General features: G+C 48.1%; 1 protein-coding gene across 3 annotated transcripts in view; it reads right to left on the bottom strand.

The window, feature by feature from the left end:
• Positions 1 to 24,289, bottom strand: part of PAXIP1 (PAX interacting protein 1) — a 59,431-nt gene that overhangs the window by 17,381 nt on the left and 17,761 nt on the right. For all 3 annotated transcript variants that reach the window (XM_073581575.1, XM_073581573.1, XM_073581574.1), the window contains 6 exons: positions 21,260 to 22,763; positions 19,518 to 19,612; positions 12,687 to 12,782; positions 10,707 to 10,844; positions 1,641 to 1,762; positions 1,311 to 1,495 (listed from right to left, as the gene is read on the bottom strand). In XM_073581575.1, coding sequence (XP_073437676.1) covers positions 1,311 to 1,495; positions 1,641 to 1,762; positions 10,707 to 10,844; positions 12,687 to 12,782; positions 19,518 to 19,612; positions 21,260 to 22,763 — 2,140 coding nt within the window. The remainder of the gene's footprint in view (positions 1 to 1,310; positions 1,496 to 1,640; positions 1,763 to 10,706; positions 10,845 to 12,686; positions 12,783 to 19,517; positions 19,613 to 21,259; positions 22,764 to 24,289) is intronic.

Raw genomic sequence — 24,289 nt, forward strand, 5'->3', positions numbered from 1 at the left:
TTAACTGACACAAAAATCTGAAGTGTGAAAGAGGCCTTACACCTAAAGAACATCTCTAGAATCCGCCCTTTTCTCACCATGGAAACAACAAAAACCCTCAATGTCGCCCTGATCCACTCCCGCCTGGACTACTGTAACGCTCTATTAATTGGCCTCCCCCTCACTCGACTCTCCCCTCTCCAGTCCATCCTTAATGCAGCAGCCAGGGTTGTCCATCTGGCTAATCGTTTCTCGGACGCGTCCACTCTTTGCCAGTCGTTACACTGGCTGCCCATTCATTACAGAATACAATTCAAAGTACTTGTTCTCACCCACAAAGCTATCCACAGTGCGGCACCCCCTTACATCTCCTACCTCATTCCTGTCTATCGGCCTAACCGACCACTGCGCTCTGCAAATGACTTTCGACTAACCTCTGCCCTAATCCGTACCTCCCACTCCCGACTCCAAGACTTCTCCCGTGCTGCGCCAATCCTCTGGAATGCTCTACCCCAAGATATTAGGACCATCCACAATTTGCAGTTTTAGGCGCTCGCTCAAAACACATTTGTTCAGAGCGGCCTATCACATTCAGTAATCAAAGTCATTTTATGCTTGTGTGTGTTGCCCATTCACTATCTCCATCTATCCCCCACCCCCTGAAGATGGCTGGACCATCACTGTAAATACATCATTGTAAATACAAACCTGTGCTTTGTATCGCCCCCACCTCATTGTAGATTGTAAGCTCCCACGAGCAGGGTCGTCTTATTTCGCTTTAATTATTGTATTGTTAACGTGATTACTTATGTTGTGTTCGAAACTGTTCAACTGTAAAGCGCTGCGGAATATGTTGGCGCTATATAAAGATTATTATTATTAGCTTATACATTCAGAACATATGCTCAGAATATGCTATGAATGTAGTACATGTCTGCATCCCAGACATAGGACCCCCATATATCAGACAGATAAATTGATAGGTGGTCTCATACATCTGAAGGCCTCTCTATTTAGCTGTATAAGAGTCACTGAAATAGCCTTGTAAGCCAAGGTTGGATGTTTCCATAACTCTCACAGAAGTGAAAGGACAGAGGCACGCACGTGTGCCACCCTCTATCCATTGGTGTCAGACAATTCACCAGGCGGACCCATGATCTGGAGATAGATGTTGGTCCCAGATGTAAGTCGTAAATCAGGCAATTAAAAAAAAATGATTTGCATAAGCCGCAAAAAAACACAAAAAAAATTGGGAGGACATCTATAAATTTTAATGAAATATCTAGTCTTCAGAAAGTCTGCTAGTTATGAAATAACAGCAGACATCTTACCGAGCAGATTTGACACCAGATATGATGAAGGAGCAAGTGGGTCCTTTAGGTTAAACACTGTGTATCGGCCATTTTGAATTTGTCGTAAAGCCTCAAAGTTTCCAAGAAGAATGTCACACAGCCATAGGGCGTTGACACAGGGTATCCTCCACTCTTTGGCTTTCTCATATTTCATGCCAGTGGGCCTAAATTAGGAAAAAAAAAATTCAAGTTAATCAATGTAAATTCCAGGATGCAACTCCAAGGTGATGTATAATGTCTACACATGGAATGCAAATAGTGATGCAAAGATTAAAAGAGTCTGTAGGTGATGAGGATCATCTCACTTACTCTTTACAGATGAGAACCGTGTTGCTGCGGCATAGATACCCTGTGTACTTGGCACCTGCGAGGTAGGCCATTAGCTTCAGGTCATCTCGATCACTATCGACAAACCCGGTGACAGAAACGATCTGGAAAGAAATGTAAAAATGTTATGATCTTACGAAACATTACTTTTCTAACTCATTCCCGACGTACTTTTATGAAGACCAGCCTTTGATAGTGCTGTCTTGTCACGCCGCCTGTCACGTTGCGCTCACCTGGGGGCGGGACCTTGGTCCCGACGTCACCTCTTCCGGAGCCACGGCCGCTCCGGGGGTCTCGTCTGGTGCGCACCTCTCGTGCTTAGGTGCACTATGTTCTGTGTGCGCACGCGTGCTCTTCTCAGTTCTGTCTCCAGGCCTGTCCTCTCTATAGTATTGGAGGACTTGACTCGGAAGCCCTAGTGATCATGTGCTATACCAGGCTACCTCTTCCTATGGGAGGTGCCTGATTATTGTTGTACTTCCTGACTTGGTCTGCCGTTTCCCTGCCTGGCTGTGCGCTGTATTCGGGTCCTCTGCCTTGTACTCTATTGTGCCTCTTGGCACACACTCTGATCCTGTGCTCTGTCTTATACTCAGTTGTGCCTCCTGGCACACACACTGATCCTGTCCTCTGTCTTATGCTCAGTTGTGCCTCCTGGCACACACTCTGATCCTGTCCTCTGTCTTATACTCAGTTGTGCCTCCTGGCACACACTCTGTTCCTGTCCTGTCTTATGCTCAGTTGTGCCTCCTGGCACACACTCTGATCCTGTCCTCTGTCTTATGCTCAGTTGTGCCTCCTGGCACACACTCTGATCCTGTCCTCTGTCTTATACTCAGTTGTGCCTCCTGGCACACACTCTGTTCCTGTCCTGTCTTATGCTCAGTTGTGCCTCCTGGCACACACTCTGATCCTGTCCTCTGTCTTATACTCAGTTGTGCCTCCTGGCACACTCTGTTCCTGTCCTCTGTCTTATGCTCAGTTGTGCCTCCTGGCACACACTCTGTTCCTGTACTCTGTTACACCTCCTGGCACACCTGCTGCCTGCCTAACTCCGTACTCTGACGTGCTCCTTTGCACGCGTCCTGCTTTGCTCACACCCGGACGTACTAGTCGCTGCACGCCATACGTGCTCTCGTGTACCTGTCTTGCACTATCCTGTATCTAGCGCACTCCCGTGTACACGCCTTGTGTTCCTGAGTACACCCTGTACCGTCCTGTACACCACGTGTCCCTGTGTCCACGCTTTACACGTTCCTGCAGACACACTCATTCGTGCCTCCTGTGAGCCGGCCACCAGGTGGCAGCAGTCGTGGTACCTTACCCCCTTGAGCTTGCCCCTGACACTCCCTGTATAGGGGGTGTGGTCCTCACTAGGTCAGCTCGCCCTGACAGGGTTGGTGCCACAACCCAGAGGGTCCACTCCAGGAGTCGTCACAGTATAATCCAGGGCTGTGGAGTCGGTAAGCCAAACCTGCGACTCCGACTTTTCAATTTCCCTTCCACCGACTCCACGACTCCAACATATATTGCTTATATTTAAAGTAAAAAATTTATTGTAGTACAATGTGAACATCAGACATTTAATCATTTCTATGATACAATAATCAAGACATTTAGATAGAACATAATATATATTTATTGGAATACAACTTTAGAACACAAAACTAATAAATTGTAAATATGTAATACACTATGTAATATCGAATATATATATATTCACTATGTAATAAACTATGTAAGTGGCAAAAAAGAGTTTTCAACAAAAACATACTAAATAACATTTGTGGAGTCTATGAATTTGTTCTAAGAAATAGAATAGTCTCCATCAGATCCTCCTTCATAGATGAACTCACATTTGACCTAATAATTTTAAGGCCAGAGAACAACCTCTCTGCACTAACTTGGGTTGGAGGCAAAGCCGTAACCACATGGGCAACATCTCTAACAATTTCCGGGTATAAAGGAATTGCCTCATGCACAGTCAGTTTTGATGAACGGTTGAATTTTTCATTTTCTTTGAGAGCAAGTGAAACATTTTGCTGAAATCTGCTTGCTATAGGAGACGGAGTGAAATCTTTTTCCTTGCGGCAACGCTTTGCCTGCTCCATATCAACCAAATACTTGTCAAAGTCAAACTCCTCATCTGATGAGGATGAAGATATGGCAGCAGTAGCACTGTCAGGACCCGAGTCCTCCTGCGCCTGGCAGTCCTCCTGTAGGCCACTCATCTTAACTGCTACCTCAGTCAGAGCTTCTTTTCCTTTAGTAAGCTGTTGATCATCAAGCAAAATACAATGACTTGGGTCCAGAAAAATTTTATTTTCCAATAGCTGTCTCTCGCTACGTTGCATTGAAGCAGAAATGCCATCTGCGATTAAATCTCCTCTTTGGGACAGGCAAAAGAGCAAGTTCTTCCACTCCCTTATGAAAATGCCAGGAGTTAAATCCTCAGCTTGTAATTTTTTAGTCACGGTAAATATGTGATTAAGCAATTCCTTCAATTCAGCCACCTGTGTCCATTGACCTTCATTTAGGGTTACCTGAGGGTTTGCCATATCTATAAGAAATGGTTTTAGCCAGGATCAAAACTAGGGGGGGGGGCAGAACCTCATACTGTTCCGCAGAATCTCATACTGCACACCTCAGCTGCTGCAGAACCTTATACTGCACACCCCTACACTTGAAAATAAAGCCTGCAAATTAAGATGTGGTGAATGCAGTCTATTTATTCCAACTATCAATTGATGTTGATGTGTTACTGAATACGAGCAATGCCTGTCCTGGGCGTCCTTTTGGGCAGCTATGAGGTGTACCTGACTAGTGCTTTAAAAAAACAAAAAAAAAAAAAAAAGTTAAGGTACTGTCACACTTAGCGATGCACCAGCGATCCCGACCAGCGATATGACGCGGTCAGGATCGCTGGTGCATCGCTAAGTGGTCGCTAGTGAGCTGCCACACAGGCAGATCTCACCAACGATATCGCAGAGGACTGGGGTCGCTACTTACCTGTCACACTAGGCGATCCTGACGTCCTCCCACCCGCGTCCACGCTCGTCGCTCATCTCTCCACAGGAAGCTGATGACGAGAAACGGTCCAGGACGTTCTCGCGCGATCAGCGATAACCAGCGGGGGAGCGGTCAGAGGTAAGTATCAGACATAATGATGTCGCTAGCAATATCGCTATAACATCACAAAACCTGTGACGTTATAGCGATATCGCTTAGTGTGACAGGCCCTTTAGTCTGTGTGCTACCCGGCTTTCATTCTTTTTGGTACAGATAAGATATGGATAGACAGATATGGATAAATGGATAGATAGAGCAGATTTCTAATATGCTTTTGCTATTGAAAACATTATCTATGAGCTCAAAAGCCTTTCTGGTGATGCGGTTTTTTAAAAAGCTGATCTGCTTTTGCAGCTGAAAAATGTATCCTCAAAAAATGCAGCAAAAACGCTGTGTGTGAATGTAGCCTTAGATCAGGAACAGAACAGCCATTTATAGGACATTTCATAACTTTCCCAAATTCCTATGAAAAAATATTCAGCACATTCTGCATTGAACTACTGTACCCAATTTATTATATACTTTAGGAGTCGGACCATTTTATACCGACTCCACCAAAATGAGCTCCAAATCCACATCCCTGGTATAATCAGGCCATGGACCCCGCTGGTACCGCGGCTCCCGTCCAAAAGGAGCTGGTGTTCCTCCGGGAAAACCAGACTAGGGTTATGTCATTTCTTAAGTCCATGGAGTCCCGTTTATCTGCCTTACAGTCCTCTGACCCTGGGAATGCTTCCCGGTTGGCCAGCCTCGAGCAAGAACTCACGCAGCAACGAGACACCTAGGCCTCAACTATATGGCGTCGGTAGCTAATCGGCTCCTTTCCATACAATCCTTTTCTGCCCAGTCCTCGGCCCCGCACCCGCTTTTATGCAAGCCACCCCGATATAGCGGTGACCCCAAGTTTTGTTGAGGATTTTTGAACCAATGCCGGTTACATTTTGAGCTTTTGCCGCAACACTATCCCACCGAGTGTGCCAAAATTGCCTTTATTGTTTCCCACTTAGAGGGGGAGGCGTTAGCATGGGTGAATGCCCTATGGGAGCACAATGATCCACTTGTCTCTCAGCTTTCCACCTTTTTGGACATCTTCCGCAAGGTGTTCGACGAGCTGGGTCGTCTGTCTTCTACCACCGAGTCCCTCTTTAACCTCCATCAGGGTACCCTATCGGTGGGACAGTATGCCAGCCGTTTTCATACCTTGTCCTCTGAACTCGGTTGGAACAACGAGGCCCTCGTAGGGATCTTTTGGCATGGTCTGTCCGGTCGGATCAAAGATGAACTGGCAGGTCGGGATACTCCCACCTCTTTAGAGGATCTGATCTCTCTGGCGACACGCTAGAGAGAAGGCCTTCTCGTCTCCCGTCGACTACCCGCAGACCTCTCCACTCACGCCCCTTCTGCGACCTCCGTCTCAGAGCCTATGGAGGTGGACCGTTGCAAGTCGGCCGAACAGCGTCGCGAGGAGATGCTTACTCTTGGTCTCTGCCTTTACTGTGGGAGTTCCTCTCATCTCCTTCGTTCCTGTCCCAAGAAGCCGGGAAACTTCTCCGCCAAGGATTGTTAGGAGAGGCCTCCCTAGGTGTACATGATTCCTCTCCCTCCCTGGTCATGTCAGTTTTACTGAATCTCGGTGCCAAGCGTTATTCAGAGGCGGCTTTTCTAGATTCTGGCGCGGCTGGGAATTTTATTACACTCGAGGCGGTTAAAAAATACCGGATTCCTGTCAGATCCCTGGAGACTCCTCGGTCGATAGTTTCGGTCAATGGTACATCCTTGCAGGAGATCGTTACCCAGGCCACCGAAGAGATCGAGCTGCAGGTCAGAACCCTGCACCAGGAGAAGATCTCCTTCCACATCATGTCTACCATGTCTCACACGCTTCTTCTAGGTCTCCCTTGGCTACGGACTCATGAGCCAACCCTGGACTGGTGGTCGGGCAATCTACTCCGCTGACTGTTCTGTCAGGAGAGATGCCTGTTGCTCGTCCATCCGATGAAATCTGCCTGTCCGTCCTCGGCACCTACAGGTCTGCCGTCGGCTTACTGGTCCTTTGCAGACGTCTTCGACAAGAAGGAGGCCGAGACTCTGCCCATCCATCGGCCATATGACTGGCCGATTGACCTCGTTCCTGGTTCTACGCCACCCAGGGGTAGAATATATCCGCTATCCCCTGCTGAAACCCAAGCGATGTCTGAGTATATCCAGGAGAACCTTGCTAGAGGTTTTATCCGTAAGTCCTCCTCACCCGCAGGAGTGGGATTTTTCTTTGTCAAAAAGGACGGCTCCCTCCGTCCCTGCATAGACTACCGAGGGCTGAACGATATCACGGTCAATTACAAGTACCCATTGCCATTGATTCCGGAGCTCTTTGACCAGCTTAGAGGAGCTCGAATTTTCACCAAACTGGATCTTCGTGGGGCCTACAACTTGATCTGCATTCGTTCCAGTGATGAGTGGAAGACCGCCTTTAACACCTGAGACAGTCACTACGAGTACCTGGTCATGCCCTTCGGCCTCTGCAATGCCTCAGCGGTGTTCCAGGAGTTTGTGAATGACGTCTTCCGGGATATGCTGTACTCCTGCGTGGTAGTCTATTTGGATGACATCCTCGTTTTTTTCTCCAGACCTCTCTGCCCGCAGAAAGAACATACGTCAAGTCCTCCAGCGCCTGAGGGAGAACCGCCTTTATGCCAAGCTCAAGAAATGTGCCTTCGAGCAAATGTCCTTGCCATTCTTGTGGTATATTATCTCGGACTCTGGTCTTCGCATGGATCCGGCAAAGGCGTCCGCCGTTCTCGATTGGCCACGGCCTCATGGGATGAAGGCAATCCAACCCTTCCTTGGTTTTGCGAACTACTACCGACAGTTCGTTCCCCATTTCTTCTCGTTGGTTCGCCCCATCTCGTCCCTTATTCGCAAAGGAGCTAACCCAAAGGCTTGGCCTCCTGAGGCTGAAGATGCCTTCCAGTCGTTGAAACAAGCCTTCGCCTCTGCTCCGGCTCTTCATCGTCCTGAGGTTTGTAGACCTTTCACTCTCGAGGTTGACGCATCCTCGACTGAAGTTGGCGGAGTCCTTCTGCAGAAATCATCTTCTGGACGTTTTGTCACCTGTGGCTTCTTTTCTAAAGTATTTTCCTCCACTGAGCAGAACTACTCCATTGGCGACAAAGCGCTATTGGCCATTAAATTGGCCTTGGAGGAGTGGAGGTACTTACTGGAAGGTGCCATACACCCGTTCAAGATCTTCACGGACCATAAGAACCTGGCGTACATCCAGTCCGCACAGAGGCACAACCCTGGGCAAGCCAGGTGGTCCTTATTCTTCGCCCGCTTTAACTTTGAACTACATTTTCGACCCGGCGATAAAAACGTTAGAGCGGATGCGTTGTCAAGATCATTCCTGTCATCTGATACAGAAGAACCTTCTCATATCATTGACCCATCCAAAGTAATTACTGTGGCTCCTATCAGGTTAACCACGTTACCTCCGGCAAGAACCTTTGTGGCTGAGAATAACCGAAAACGAGTGTTAAACTGGGGACATTCGTCCAAGATTGCCGGCCACGTTGGTGTCAAAAAGACTTTTTGCTTAATCTCTCGCTACTATTGGTGGCCTTCCCTTTCCCAGGACGTTAAAGACTTTGTGGCATCTTGCCCTTCCTGTGCCCAGAACAAGATACCCAGACAACCACCCTCCGGTCTTCTGCTCCCGCTTCCCGTACCGTCGGCTCCATGGCAGCACATAGCCATGGATTTCATTACGGATCTGCCTCGTTCTTCCGGTTGTACTGTGGTCCTAGTAGTTGTAGACCAATTATCGGAGATGGCCCACTTCATTCCTCTTCCCGGACTACCTTCTGCTCCTGACTTGGCGAAGATCTTCATTTCCCATATCTTCAGAATTCACGGCTTCACTCTGCACATCGTGTCGGACAGAGGGGTCCAATTCACCTCCCATTTCGGGAGAGCTCTATGCGGAATCATGAAAGTGTCATTGGATTTCTCCTCCGCCTATCACCCCCAAACCAATGGGCAGGTGGAACGTACCAACCAGATCCTTACATCCTATCTTCGGCACTTTTCAAACACTCATCAGAATGACTGGGTCAGCCTACTCCCTTGGGCTGAGTTCGCCTACAATAACCACTCCAGTGAATCGTCCTCCAAGTCTCCTTTCTTCATCGTCTTTGGACAGCATCCCAGTGTGCCTCTACCGGTACTTCCTGTCTCGGGGGTACCTGCTGCCGATTGTCTGTCTGTGGCGTTCTCCAGGGCATGGCAGGAGACCAAAACCGCTCTCGAGAAAGCATGGGACAGAATGAAACTACACGCTGACAAGAGAGGCCTGGACGTTCCTCCATATCTCCTTGGTGACAAGGTGTGGCTTTCCTCCAAATACATCCGCCTTAAGGTACCATCTTACAAACTGGGTCCCCGTTACATTGGTCCTTTTGAGGTCCTCAGGCGTATTAATGATGTTGCATACAAACTGAAGTTAAATCCTTCGCTACGTATTCCCAATTCCTTGCATGTGTCGCTCCTTAAACCTGTGGTACTTAACGGGTTTCAGCCTTCTCCTGTGGTACTTAACGGGTTTCATCCTTCTCCAGGCCACACACACCAGCCTGTGGGCATGGGGGATGAGTTTGAGGTGAATGACATTTTGGCCATGAAGAAGGTAAGAGGGAGAACCATGTTCTTGATTGATTGGAAGGGTTTTGGCCACGAGGAAAAATCATGGGAAGCCAGGGAGAATATCCACGCACCCCAGATTTTGTCTAAGTTTCTCTCCAGCTTTAGAAAGAGGGGGCATAAAGTCACGCTGCGCTCACCTGGGGGCGGGACGTCACCTCTTCCGGAGCCGCTCCGGGGGTCCCGTCGGGTGCGCTCGCGCACCTCTCGTGCTTAGGTGCACTATGTTCTGTGTGCGCACGCGCGCTCTTCTCAGTTCTGTCTCCAGGCCTGTGCTCTCTATAGTATTGGAGGACTTGACCCGGAAGCCTTAGTGATCATGTGCTATATCAGGCTACCTCTTCCTATGGGAGGTGCCTGATTATTGTTGTACTTCCTGGCTTGGTCTGCCATGTCCCTGCCTGGCTGTGCACTGTATTTGGGTCCTCTGCCTTGTGCTCTGAACCTGTACTCTGCTGAGCCTCTTGGCACACGCTCTGAACCTGCACTCTGCCTTGTGCTCAGTTGTGCCTCCTGGCACACGCTCTGATCCTGTGCTCAGTCTTATGCTCAGTTGTGTCTCCTAGCACACGCTCTGATCCTGTACTCTGTTACACCTCCTGGCACACCTGCTGCCTAACTCAGTACTCTGACGTGCTCCTTTGCACGCGTCCTGCTTTGCACACACCCGGACGTACTAGTCGCTGCACGTCATACGTGCTCTCGCGTACCCGTCTTGCACTATCCTGTATCTAGCGCACTCCCGTGTACACGTCTTGTGTTGTCGAGTACACCCTGTACCGTCCTGTACACCACGTGTCCCTGTGTCCATGCTTTACACGTTCCTGCAGACACTCATTCGTGTCTCCTGTGAGCCAGCCACCTGGTGCCAGCAGTCGTGGTACCTAACCCCCTTGGGCTTGCCCCTGACACTCCCTGTTAAGGGGGTGGTCCTCACTAGGTCAGCTTGCCCTGGGAGGGTTGGTGCCACGACCCAGAGGGTCCACTCCAGGAGTCGTCACAAGTATACAGTTTAAGTGATCGGACAATCATAGGCTCAAGTCCCCTAAGTGAGTGTGAGTGTGTATATATTTTTTTTTTTTTTGCTTAATTTTACCACACTTGCGTTTTTTTTTTTTTTTTACAAGTTTTCCAGATCGTTGAATAAAAAAAAAATTTAAACCATGCTGTCATATAGCTTTATGTGGATGACACCATACATAAAAGTTATGGTCCTTAGAAAAGGAGGAAAAAAGAAAAATAGATTGAAAGTAAATAATACACTAGACATTATGGCATCCTTACATGTTGAGAACATGGCTTTCCTCCAGGTGGAAACGCCACTGGAAAGTGTAGGGTTCGATGAGGCGGCACCATTTTCTTCTTCTTCAAGACGGTGTTCAGCCAGTGAGCGGTGATGCATCGCCTTCTCTCCTTTATTGCCTTTAAACAGAATCAGATTGCTTATAGAATCCACCCAACTGCACAAAACATTTAAGTTGTTTGGTTACTCAAGTTCCAACTTAAAATGAACCCCAAGTAGGTGATAACTTGCAAAATCAGTGGAGGTCCAAGTGCTAGTGATCCTGAGAGAGGAGGTCTGAATTACAAGCATTCTCTATGGGACAGACTACACCACTAGGCTAACTTGCAATTCAGTGGCGGCCAAATCACAAGCGCCGACCAAACTGCAAGTTATCACCTATCCTGTGGTCGTTTTAATGATGGAAATCATCCTTTAACACTGTAAAATTTAAAATCATCTGTGTATCCCAGGAGCTCAGCTGTGTCCCCACCTCACTTTTCCATGTCTGGCTGGAATGGGAGCTGCACTCCTCTGCAAAAAGACAAACACAATTTCGCCTTGTCCCCCTTAGCTCAGCCGGCCCCATCAGCTGTTCGCTAGCCAAAAACAGAACATTTCTAGGTCACTTCATTGGGTACAGAGAAAACATGGGTGTATGCTGTTCGCACCATAAAGCCGACACTAAGAATTTAAACTACCATCACGGCAAGCGTTTTTTATGCAAATTTTCAGCTGCGTTTTATAGTACCAGCAAAGTCTATGACATTTCTGAAATCTCATGAACACAGATTGTTTTTTGTCCTCAGTATTTTGTGCTTTGCTTGTTTTCTGCACAACAGAGCATGTCACTTCTTTCAGCGATTTTCACCCTTTGAAAGTAATGGGTGGTGAAAAAAAAGGCTGAAAAAACGCAGGCATCAGGTTTTGCTGCGTTTTCAGGGAATAAAGCAAGTACAGCAGTATGTGAAACAAATTTATTTTTGTGATGTTCCAAGGTTTACCATCTTGTCTTGGTCACTTGGTCACCTGAGATGGCAGTTGGGATTAGAACAATTTAATTAAATTAGTGATGTGTAAAAAAGTATACATCGGCCGACGAAGGTGTGAGATTGAACAAGGCCTGTGAACAACCAAGGTGTGAGATTGAACAAGGCCTGAGCAACTCAATGGCAGACCAAAGTGTGAAAGCAGTGTCCTATAAAAACAATGCTCTGCCAGTGTCTTAGGTAAATTATTCCAGACCAATTCACCTCCCCCAGCTGTTGCATTTGTATGTGCTTTTTTTTTTTATTATAAAAACGTCTAACATTGGTGACTTATTATGTTCATGCTTCTGTAGTGGAAGCAAAACTGAACTTTGAGATCCTGAAAAATGCAGCAAAAGACGCACCAAAACCTGAGTTTCTGACGCTGCTTCTTTTCTGCCAAGAGTGCAAGTTTTGCTGCAGAAAAAAAAATGCTGAAAAAACAACTAGTGTGAACATAGCCTTACAAGAAGTCAGACCCTCCCCTGCAGACTAAACCCAGATGCAGATACTGGACTAAACCTGTTTAGATTTTCACATAGGAGGCAGATACAGGTCTGAAGCCAAGAGCCGTTTCTCCCTTTTTTCATCCCTTCTAGAAACCAGGCTTCCAATGTCAGCCATCTGGTCTTCTCCAGTTCTGCATGAGAACCGTAAGCAAGATGGTGACGGTCTCATTTTATATTTTCCAGTGTCCCCGACAGTTTCTTCTTCGGTGGCTCCTGTGTCCTCTAGTTTGTACACGCAGCTCCTTTTCTATTCTAGTTTTCTGATGTTTATGAAACTATATTGATAAGAATACATTTCTATATCTCCGAAGTACCCTTTAAAGGCAACACCACAATTCCATCATAAATGATCACATAAGCGATCTCTGAATACCATGGGTGAACTACTACAACAGTACAAAAGGTAATATTGTGCATGGAAGTCTTCAGACACATTCCCACCTACCTGGGCATACATGCTACTGACTTGGCTCTCACACAGGAGATGTGTACAACGGTTGGTTAGCGTAGGGTCCACAGTACCACCATGCGTTTGGATTATCTGCAAATTAAAAAAAACTAAATCTTATAGCCAAAATATACAGTCACATTACAGGTTAGTCATTTACATTTTGTGTAATTCCTGATGGCATTGTTTTTTGGCTGACAGCTAATATTCAGCAGAACCCTATTTTACCAATAGAACTACGGTACGCTTCTAGTCCAATCCTGATTAGAAAACAGTTTCCTGAAAAATAGGGATTTTTGTATACTCACCGTAAAATCCTTTTCTCTGAGCCATTCATTGGAAGACACAGAGACAGTGGGTGTTATGCTGCTTGCCACTAGGAGGACACTAAGTAAACCAGAAAAAAAAGTTAACTCATCCCCTGCAGTATACACCCTCTCGCTGGATGAGATTTCTCCAGTTCGGTGAAAAAAGCAGTAGGAGCTTAAACAATCAACAATAACCATAACTATGTCACAACCTAAGAATGCTACAATGAGCTAATAGGCTAAACAAGGTGGGTGCTGTGTCCCCCAATGAATGGCTCGGAAAAAAGGATTTTACGGTGAGTACACAAAAATCCCTATTTTTCCTACGCCTCATTGGGGGACACAGAGACAGTGGGACGTCCTAAAGCAGTCCCTGGGTGTGGAGCATACAACTGCTAATACCTCATGTACCACTGAGTCAACACTGAGGTACTGCCGATTGCAGGAGGTGTCTGCTGAGAGCTGCATCCGCAGAGGCCTGAGAATGAATTTGGTAATGTTTTGTAAAAGTATGCAGACTGGACCAAGTCGCAGCCTTGCAGACCTGTTCTGCCGAGGCCTGGTGCCGAATGGCCCAAGAGGCGCCCATTGACCGATTAGAGTGTGCCTTAAATCCCGCTGGGACAGGCGCGTTCATGACACGGTAGGATTCCTGAATCGCCAAGCGAATCCACCTGGCTAGCGTTGCTTTTGACGCGGCTAGACTCTTCCTATGCCCCTCTGGAAGTATGAACAGGGCATCTGACTTGCGGAAGGGAGCCGTCCGCGAGATGTACCGTCTCAGCGCCCTAACCACAACCAGGGTGTGGAGGGCCTTCTCAATGCGACAGACTGGCGCTGGACAAAAGGAAGACAAAAAACAATATACTCGTTGAGAAGGAAAGAGGAGACGACCTTGGGCAGGAAGGACGGGGACATCCTGAGAACTGCAGGACAGGGCTGCCAATTCCGAAACTCGTCTGATTGACGTAATTGCCACTAGAAAGACCACCTTCCAAAGGAGGATGGTCAGTGACACGTCCTGCAGCGGTTCGAAAGGAGCCTCCTGTAAGGCCCCAAGAACCAGGTTAAGGTCCCATGATTCCAAAGGCCTTATATAAGGAGGCGCCACATGGGAAACTCCCTGAATGAACGTCTTGACCTGGAGTTTGGTGGCAATTTTGCGTTGGAAAAGCACTGACAAAGCCGAAATTTGGCCCTTGAGCGAGCTAAGCGCGTGGCCTGATTTTAATCCGGACTGAAGGAATTCCAATATGGCCAAGGGGATCGACCATGATCCTTGCATCACGGAAAAAAATGGTTTTCCAGGTGCGGTGATAGATGCGCATGGACACAGGCTTCCTAGCACTAATCATGGTGGAAATCACGTCATGAGAGAACCCAGCCTATGCTAAAATCCAGGATTCAATGGCCACACTGTCAAAGACAGGGCACAGAGTTCTGGTGGTAAATCGGGCCCTGTGAGAGTAGATCCATGCGATCTGGAAGCCGCCAAGGGACGTTGGCGACTAGTTGTATTAGTTCTGCATACCATGCTCGGCGCGGTCAATCTGGCGCGACTAGGATCACTGGTACTCCCTCCGCTCTGATCTTCTTGATGACCCTCGGAAGCAAGGGAAGAGGGGGAAAAGATGTACGGGAGCCGGAACCGGTGCCATGGCAGAACTAGGGTGTCCGCTCCGATGGCGCATGGATCGGGCAATGAACAGAGGCACCTTCTTGTTTAGTCTTCAGGCCATGAGATCCACATCCGGAGTCCCCAACGATGACAAATCTGCTGAAAAACTTCCGGATGAAGACACCACTCTCCCGAAACAATGCCTTGGCGACTGGGAAAATCTGCCGCCTAATTTTCTACTCCCGGGATGTAGATTGCTGACATGGGCGAATGGTTGGTCTCGGCCCAATGGAGGATGTGACTCACGTCGTGCATGGCCATCCTGCTCCGGGTACCTCTCTGGCGGTTGATATACGCTACAGCCGTGGCGTTGTCGGATTGGATCCTGATGGGGTGACCTGCGAGGAGATGGTGGAAACTCCCTAGAGCTAATCTGATCGCTCGTATCTCCAAAACGTTGATGGGGAGACGTGACTCTCAGGTCGATCAACGACCATGTGCCATGTAGTGACGAAAGACCGCACCCCAGCCGAGAAGACTTGCGTCTGTGGTTACTACCAACCATCTTACTGGGAGAAAAGACCTCCCTTGATTCAGGGAGGACCTCAGTGTCCACCACCTGAGGGCTTGCCTGACCCGCAGGGACAGAAGGATCCGACAGTTCAGGGAGAACGGGTTCTTGTCCCAAGCTAACAGCAACGCATGTTGTAAGGGACGGAGATGGAACTGTGCAAATGGAACTGCTTCCATTGCAGCCACCATCTTTCTGAGAACTCATGCTGAAACGAATGGAGTGAGGAACTGGTCGGGAAAGAGTCCGTGCTGCCTGTTGTAAGGCTTGGGTCTTTTCTGGAGGGAGAATGACCAACCCGCGGAAGTGTCCAAGATCATTCCTAAAAAGGAAATCTGCTGAGCCGGTTTTGGGAAAGACTTTTCGAAGTTTATCTTCCACCCCAGGCGAGAAAGTGTATTTACTGTTATATCCACGGATTCTTCGCAGGCTGGGAGGGATGGACCCTTGATGAGCAGGTCGTCCAGATACGGTAACACTACTACTCCCTGAGAGTGGAGAATGGCCATGACAGCCGCCATGACCTTGGTAAAGACCCTGGGGGCGGTGGCGAGGCCGAAGGGCAAGTCAATGAACTGGAAGTGTTCCTCGTGAATTGCAAAATGCAGGAACTGCTGGTGGGACGGGCAGATCGGAATGTGAAGATAAGCGTCCTTAATGTCGATAGATGCTAGAAACTCTCCTTTTTCCATGGAAGAGAACTGATCGGAGAGATTCCATTCGGAATCGCCGTACTTTGACAAATTGATTTAACAGTCTGAGATCCAGAATTGGTCGCATCGTCCCGTCCTTCTTTTGAACCATAAAAAGATTTGAATAAAATCCTTTGAACCTTTCGTGATGAGGGACCGGAATGATGACTCCGTCCCTTAGCAGAGCCTGAACAGCCCGAAGGAAGGCTCTTGTCTTGTTCTTGGGGAGGGGGGGGGGGGGTGGAAGGGAAAAACCAAGTTGGCGAGGAAGAAGAAAATTCTATGCTCCCTGACCCACTTGTCATGGACGACCGCGAGCCAGGTGTGGCTGAAGGAAAGTAGGCGACCGTCTACTTTGTCGGAGTCCGCCGGATACTGCAACAAGTCATTGGGTAGATCTAAGAGATCTGGCTCCCCTAGATCCAGAAGCCCTAGGCCTGGGTTTTCAAGAGCGGTTAGGTCTGTATGAGACCTGGGAGCCTCTGTCTCCGCGCGGGGACCGACCTGATCCGGAAGAGATGGTAGAGGACCAACCGGAATTGTTGCGAAAAGATCAAAAACGCGTCGGCTGTTGGTTGTGAAACGGCCGAACAGCCTTTTGTTGAGGAAGGAATTTACTTTTCCCCCCGGTAGTATCAGAAATGAGCTGGTCCAGTTTCTCTCCAAAAAGACGACCCGTTTGAAAGGGGAGAGAAGTCAACGATCTTTTAGATGTGGCATCTGCCTGCCAGTCACGGAGCCATAGGGCTCTTCTAATGGAGATCGCATTAGCGACAGTTTGAGCAGCGCAATTGGCGGCATCAAAAGAAGCGTCCACTACGAAGTCCGCTGCGTGAACCATCTGCCTGGCGACAGTGGTTGCCTCTGGAGGAAGATTGGTGCCCTGGAAGTAATCAAGACTTCTGCCCAAGCGGCCATTGCCTTAGTGACCCAAATTTCCGCGAAAGATGGAAAAAGCGCTGCTCCTGAAGCTTCAAAAACTGAACGGGCAAGGTAGTCAATTTGACGATCGGAGGCGTTTCTGACTGAGGAACCCTCAGAAACGGATAGGAGCATTTTAGAAGCAAGACGCGATACAGGAGGGTCCACCGGAGGGGACTGTAACCAATCCTTCATTAGGTCAGGATCAAAAGGGTATTTAGCCTGAGTAGACTTTTGCCCTGTGAACCGCTTATGTGAACGATCCCTACGTTTCAGGACAATTTCCTTAAAGTCCAGATGGCTGGTAAATAACCTGTGCACACACTTGGTTTTCTTAAATGAGATAGGGTGTGCTGGAGCGGGACTATTTTCCTCATCTAACTTCAGAATCCTGGTGACTGATTCTATAAGAGAATCAAGCGACTCTTGATCAGTTGGGGGATTCTGAGGGGCTGACGTGTCAGATTCGAATTCAGAGTCGTGCGCGCTGTGAACCTCAGGAGAGGGAGAGCGAAAGACAGGAGTCGCAGATGCTGAGGCGCGAACGTGACTAGGGGACGCGTCATGGGTCCGCTTTTTAGAGACCTGACCATCCCTTGAACGAGTACGGCCCCTGCTGGTGGACGGTTCCCGGCCGACGCCAGAGCCCTCCTCAGGAGGTAAGGACGCTTTCTGACTTAAAGAGTCCTCCCGGAGGGAGAATATAGCCTGGGTCAGAGACTCCACCGACCGTGACAGGGACACAGCCCACTCAGGGGTACTAAACGCAGGAAGCCCGTCAGCAGCGGCGGCGAGGGGCATTTGAGCGCAGGCCGGGTCGCAGGCCGTGCATAACGGATTAGTCTGTGCACTGGGTAAGGCAGACTTGCAAGTGGTACACATGGTAAAAAAACGCAGTATGCTTCCTAGAAGCCCGTTTAGCCTCCTTAGATTGAGACAAAGCGCTCATGAAAGGGTTAACGGCAGAGTCTGTCTATATCAGCAGGGAATGTGCCGGGAAGGGGTTAAGCTTTAATTTGAGGGCAGATGCAGCTTACCCACGGTCCTGTGCTGTGTCCCCCCGGTAGGAAAGCGGTGGCCCTGTGGTCTCACCCGGTATCCGGCAGCGTGCACGCCTCACAGCTCGTATCCAGAGCAGGCTGAGGTAAAAGACTTGGCCCCCGAGATTAGAATTGCGCGTCTCCTAAGAACTGAGAGGCGCCAAGAGGGGGCAGCGACATTAGCGTGGGCGGTGCTTTTCAAATTGCGGCCTAGTAGGCCGGGGACAAAATTTTTGGCCTACCCACGGTAGGCGCCGGGGAGGGGGTGGCGCTAGCGTGGGGGCCCCATTCAAATTGCAGCCTAGCAGGCCGGAAAAGCCAGGGACTACATTTTTGGCCTACCCGAGTGCCGAGAGTGGGGGGGCCCCGCGATGGGGCGCCAATGTACCGCCGCTGACGCTTAGTCAGCGCTTCTCCCGGGGACCAGGATCCGACCCCATACCTCCACTCCAGTGCTCGGCAGGCCGTGCTGTCCGGGGCCATCCATGCAGGTCTTCTCATCCTCCTGGGCTGATGTAGTAGAGCTGGAGGAGTTCTTAAAGGGGTATGCTCAATCGATCCTCCCTATGGCAGGGGGAAGGAGAGCTATGGGGCTGATTCAGGGCATTCAGAAGCGCTGTTCCAGTCTTCTCCATTGCACTCTATGCGCGTGCCCTCGTATCCGAGGATTACCGGGACCGTAAGGATTATCGCCATCATCGCCAGAGGAATCAGCCCCAATCGTCGCAGGAAAGTGTACGGGGAGGTATACTCCTCGTGCTTGCCTGTTGTTTGTTCGGGGGAGAGCGGGCCGTAGAAAGGAACCGTCGCCCCCTTCACTCCGTTAATTAAAAAATAAATTTATAGAAAATTCAAAAATAAAATAAGAACGGTGAGGTCTGAAGCCAGACCCAAGTGCCTCCTATAGACACTAAGCAAGAACTGGAGAAATCTCATCCAGCGAGAGGGTTTATCCTGCAGGGGAGGAGTTAACTTTTTCTGGTTTACTTAGTGTCCTCCTAGTGGGGCAAGCAGCTTAACACACACTCTCTGTGTCCCCCAATGAGGCGTAGGAGAAATGTAATTATTTGTATAAGAAATTAATGTTTTTTTTGTATCATTATTTATATTAACAAGTTGTGGGAAATCTGATATCACTCTAAGGACTTGTAGTACTCCGACATATCGAAGAGGCTGTGGTGTAAGTAAGACCTCATTCACACGTCAGTTTTTCAAGTACAAATGCTATCAGTGTTTTTATCAGATAGCATTTGTATCTATGACAGACTTGTGAACAGTCTCTCCATAGACTGATTTTTTTTTTGCAGACCGAGTCGTCCATGCAAAATCATGGAACCATGGTCAATTTTGATCTGAGTGGTGGATGAAACTCTGCAATGAAAATCTAACAGTACTAGGATGGCATTCTAGCTCTGTCCAAGATGCACTGTGCATGAAAAATGCTGGGATTGGTGGTGCGATTAGGACCCGTTTATGGCAGGTCTTGGGTGACACTTTCTTTTCAGGCCAAAACCCAATAAACTTGAACTATCTATAGCCTATAGGTGTAACAATTAAGCACGTATCTTTTATCTAAAGTTTTTGAAGATTAAAAGTAAGTAGTTCAAAAAGCAAAACTAGTAAACGCCAGTGAAACCATGCAAGACATTGAGGAAGTCACAAATCACACTGAACCTACCCGTTTCCAAGTTGCTAAAAGTTGTTTATCAGACATCTGCTCTGGATAATCGGCGATTGCAAACACACAGCCCATCAAAAAGTAGTCTTCAGGAACTGAAAATTCAAAGATAGACCCATAAATTAAAGGGAATAATGCATCATCAGGAAAATGACAACCAAGTACCGTATTTTTCTGACCATAAAACGCACTTTTCTCCCAAAAAATTTTGGGGGAAAATGGGGGTGCGTCTTATGGTCCAGATGCACTTACCAGGAGACACCATCCGAGGCTGATGGGCGGCGATTTGGCAGATGATCGGTGGTGCGGGGGCTCCGCCGCCATTGGTGGAAATCCCGGCGCCCCAGCACATCCATCCCAGGCTGGTGCGTCACTTTTGCAGGTGATCGGCGGTGCAGGGGCTCCACCGGCATTTTGTGAAAGGAGCCCCTGCACTTCCATTGTTGTAATGCTGATTTGAAAATGGCCGCGCATAGTGAGATCTCGGGAGACGAGAAGTCGTCTCCTGAGACCTCACTCTGCGCTTGCGCCGCCACCGGCGGCCATTTTCCTGAAGTTCAATTCAGCATTATAACAATGTAATGCTGAATTGAGCTTCAGGAAAATGGCCGCCGGAGGCGGCGCATGCGCAGAGTGAGATCTCAGGAGACAAGATCTCGTCTCCCAGGACGACATCTCGTCTCCAGAGATCTCACTATGCGCGGCCATTTTCAAATCAGCATTACAACAATGGAAGTGCGGGGGCTCCTTTCACAAAATGCCGGCGGAGCCCCTGCACCGCCGACCACCTGCAAAAGTGCCGCACCAGCCAGGGATGGATGTGCTGGGGCTCCGGGATTTCCACAAATGCCGGCGGAGCCCCCGAACCACCGATCATCTGCCAAATCGCCGTCCATCAGCCTAGGATGGATGTGTGGGGGCTTCACAAAATGGCAGAGCCCCCACACCACCGAACCTGCTGCACCAGCCAGGGATGTGCCAGACCACCTCCTATGACCCCAATCCACCAGCGTTCCATATCATACCCTACCCCCCAGGTAAGCTGAAAAATTCGGACTGTAAGACGGACCCTCATTTGACGCATTAATTTTTTTCCCTATTTTTCTTCTGAAAATTTGGGGTGCGTCTTATGGTCCAGTGCGTCTTATAGTCCGAAAAATACGGTGTTTATTATAATTTGATCGTGATGTGACAATCAAAAAAAAAAAAAATCAATCTGGAAATATTGCAGTTATCAGACTAGCAATGTAGCACACCTGCAGCTGACATTCCCTGCTTGTGTAACTCACGTGTCAAATTTACTATGTAGACTGGGACAGAGTCAGCAGAGTTATCTCATGGATGGAATACTTATTAACTTCTGTATGAGCACTGTTACTTTGCCACGCTGGGTCTCTGTGTTCAAACCCCACAAAGAACATCTAGCAATGAGTTTATATATTCTCCCTGTGATTGCGTTTCCTCTGAGTACTCCAATATCCTCCCACAATCCAAAGACACGCTGATAGGGAATTTAGATTGTTAGGTCCAGTGGAGACAGTGATTGTGATGTATGTAAAGAAAGCACTGTGAAATATGAAGGCGCTATAAGTAGTAAAATAAATTGTTCTGCTGCATGCCTAAGTAGAGAATGACAGCAAAAGGGCACATACATAGATTAGTGTAGTTGCTGTAGTGCAGGCAAACTTTAAATATGGTAAAAACACCTTCACTAAAACTATGAAAGAATCTAATTAGCTTACTATCTAGTGATGGGTCGTGTCCATGAAGTTGTTGAGATTGGAGTGGCTGTTGATTAGGTGTCTGGGGTGGCACTTGCTGTATCTGTCCCAATTGCTGTTGAGTCTGATTTTGCATTTGCCGCTGCTGTAAACGTTGGAGATGCTGCTGCTGGAGTTGCTGTTGCAACTGCTGAAGGTTGTGTTTTTGTTGCTGAGCTTGTTGAACTTGGAGCGCAGGCTGAGGAAGGGTCCCCTGCTGAACCTGGGCCTGTTGCAGCGTCACTGGCTGTTGAATTTGTGATTGCGGAGTCTGCGGCATTTGCTGCTGCTGAAGACCAGCTTGTTGCAGCTGCTGCTGTTGCTGAATTTGCTGTTGTTGGAGCAGTGTCTGTTGTTGAAGTTGCTGCTGTTTCATTTGCTGCTTTTGAAGCTGAAGTGTTTGTTGCTGCTGCAATTGCTGTTGATTGAGTGATTGCGTTTGGAGCATTTGTGAGGGAATCTGATGTGGCTGATGAGTTTGATTCTGAATTTGATGTTGAATCTGAATATTATGTGGTTGCATTTGGTGTTGCTGAAGCGTCTGTGCCTGTACTTGATGCTGCTGCTGAAGGGCTTGTGGTTGCACATGATGCTGCGGAGTTTGGGTTTGTATTTGCTGCTGTTGTAGGGATTGTACTTGGATTTGCTGCTGCTGTAGGGACTGTGCCTGCATTTGATGTTGCTGCTGAATGGCTGACGGCTGAATCTGCTGCTGGATTGCTTGTGACTGAATCTGCTGCTGTTGCAGAGATTGAGTCTGGATTTGCTGCTGCTGCAGTGTGTGTAACTGCGGGTGAGGCTGAATTTGCTGCTGCTGCTGAATTGCATGCTGCTGAAGTTGCTGCTTTTGCTGCAATGTTAAATGTTGTATCTGCTGTTGCTGAAGCTGCTGAACGCTTTGTTGAAGGTTTTGCTGCTGTATACTGGGCTGAAGGGTTTGCTGCTGCTGAATATTCTGCTGCAGCGACTGTTGCTGCTGTATAGACGTCTGAATGGTCTGCTGCTGTCCAGGAGTCTGCTGTCGTTGAAGGATTTGCTGTATATTTTGCTGCTGAAGAGATTGCTGAAGAGTGTGTTGCTGTTGAAGATGCTGCTGCTGTTGCAACTGCTGGAGCTGCTGCTGAAGTGTGTGTTGCTGTTGGAAGTGCTGCATGGTTTGCTGCTGTGGACGAAGTATCTGTTGCTGTGAGAACTGCAACTGAGTGAAATGTTGCGGTTGGTTTACTTGTGAAAACTGATGCTGCGGAAAAACCTGCTGGGTGATTTGCTGTTGTTGCTGCTGCAGTTGCATGAGCTGCTGAGGTTGAAGCTGCACAAGAGGATGGTGCTGCTGCTGCGGGGTCTGATGCGACTGCTGCTGTAATAGTTGTTGAGCTTCTGGTGTCAGGGATTTCATCTGATTGAACAACACTGCATTTGGATGTCCTTGCTGGGGATGGCTGCCTTGTTCTAAGTTTTTGGTGGAAGCAGAGAGCGTTTGTAAAAGCTATGGAAGAATGAGAACAAGTTAGAGACAAGAGATACATACAGATACACAGTACTGTGCAAAAGTTTTAGGCAGGTGTAGAAAAAATGCTAAAAAAATAAAAATGGAAGTATAAATTTATCAATTAGCAAAATGCAAAGTGAATGAACAAAAGAAAAATATAGAATTAAAGGCATTACTTAAAATATGAGGAATTCCACTGAAGATAATAAATGAGAAGCACTGCAGGAAAAAAAATAAATGCCCTACATGCGTTTTGCCAGATTACTGGCTTCTTCTAAGGTCTAATTTAAGTCCTTCGCTTTCATAGATACGTCATCATATTTTAATCTAATATAAACAAAAGTTAAATTTTAACATTAAATTTAGTTCACATCTCTGCTCCCTGCTTTTTTCCCCCCAATGATTTTTGCAAGAGGGGTACAGTTAATGTGAACTCTATACTTACAGTGACCATTCCTGTATGCTCACATATATCTTCTACCAATAAACAAATAAAGTGACCCAGCCATGATATCAGGGTCCCTATTGTTACTTCATGCTGCCCACGGAGTGGCAATTATAAGGCTGAGTTCACACGTGGCGTTTTTCTCGCGTTTCCGCGGCGGTTTTAACCGCGCGATTTTGCCGCGAAAAATAAGCATCCCATGCATTCCTATGGGATTCCGCAATGCTGTGCTAATGCTGCGGTTTTTACCGCGGCGGAATCGCTTCGCGGTAAAAAACGCAGCATGCTCATTAATTTGCGGAATCGCGGCGATCCCGCACCCATAGGAATGCATTGTTCCGCTTACTTCCCGCATGTGGCTGTGCACACCATGCGGAAAGTAAGCAGAACAATTGCGGATGGTACCCACGGTCCGGAGGAGAGGAGACTGTCCTCCGGGCTCTGGGTACCATATCCCTGTAAAAAATAGAATGTAAAATAAAAAATATTGTTATTCTTACCTTCCGGCGCCCCGCGCAGCATTCCCGCCTCTCTCCACGCATCCGTTCCCAGTAATCCTTTGCGAAAATGCCCGCGATGACGTCCGTTCTCGCGTGATCGCGAAGTCTCGCGGTCATTCGCGAGACGTCATCGCGAATTACCGCGAGACGTCGCGATCCCGCGAGAATGGACGTCATCGCGGGCATTTTCGCAAAGGATTACTGGGAACGGATGCGCGGGACGTCGGAGGGTAAGAATAACACCATTTTTTATTTTTTTTTTTACATTTTATCTTTTACTACTGATGCTGCATAGGCGGCCTCAGTAGTAAAAAGTTGGTCACACTCGTCAAACATTATGTTTGACGAGTGTGACCTACCTGTCAATCAGTTCTCCAAGCGATGCTACAGATCGCTTGGAGAACGCTAGCATTTTGCAAGCTAAATACGCTTGCAAAATGCTAGTTTTTCCGGGGGAAAATCGCGGGAATTTAAAATGCGATTTTCCCGCGGAATGGAATTCCGGAATTCTCGCGGTAATTTCAGCGAGAGTTCCGGTACGTGTGCACTTAGCCTAAGCCTGATGCTTTTTAAAAAGC

Source organism: Dendrobates tinctorius, unplaced genomic scaffold (assembly GCF_039654945.1).
Source record: "Dendrobates tinctorius isolate UK_male_01 unplaced genomic scaffold, ASM3965494v1 ptg000070l, whole genome shotgun sequence".
Taxonomy (NCBI): Eukaryota; Metazoa; Chordata; class Amphibia; order Anura; family Dendrobatidae; genus Dendrobates; species Dendrobates tinctorius.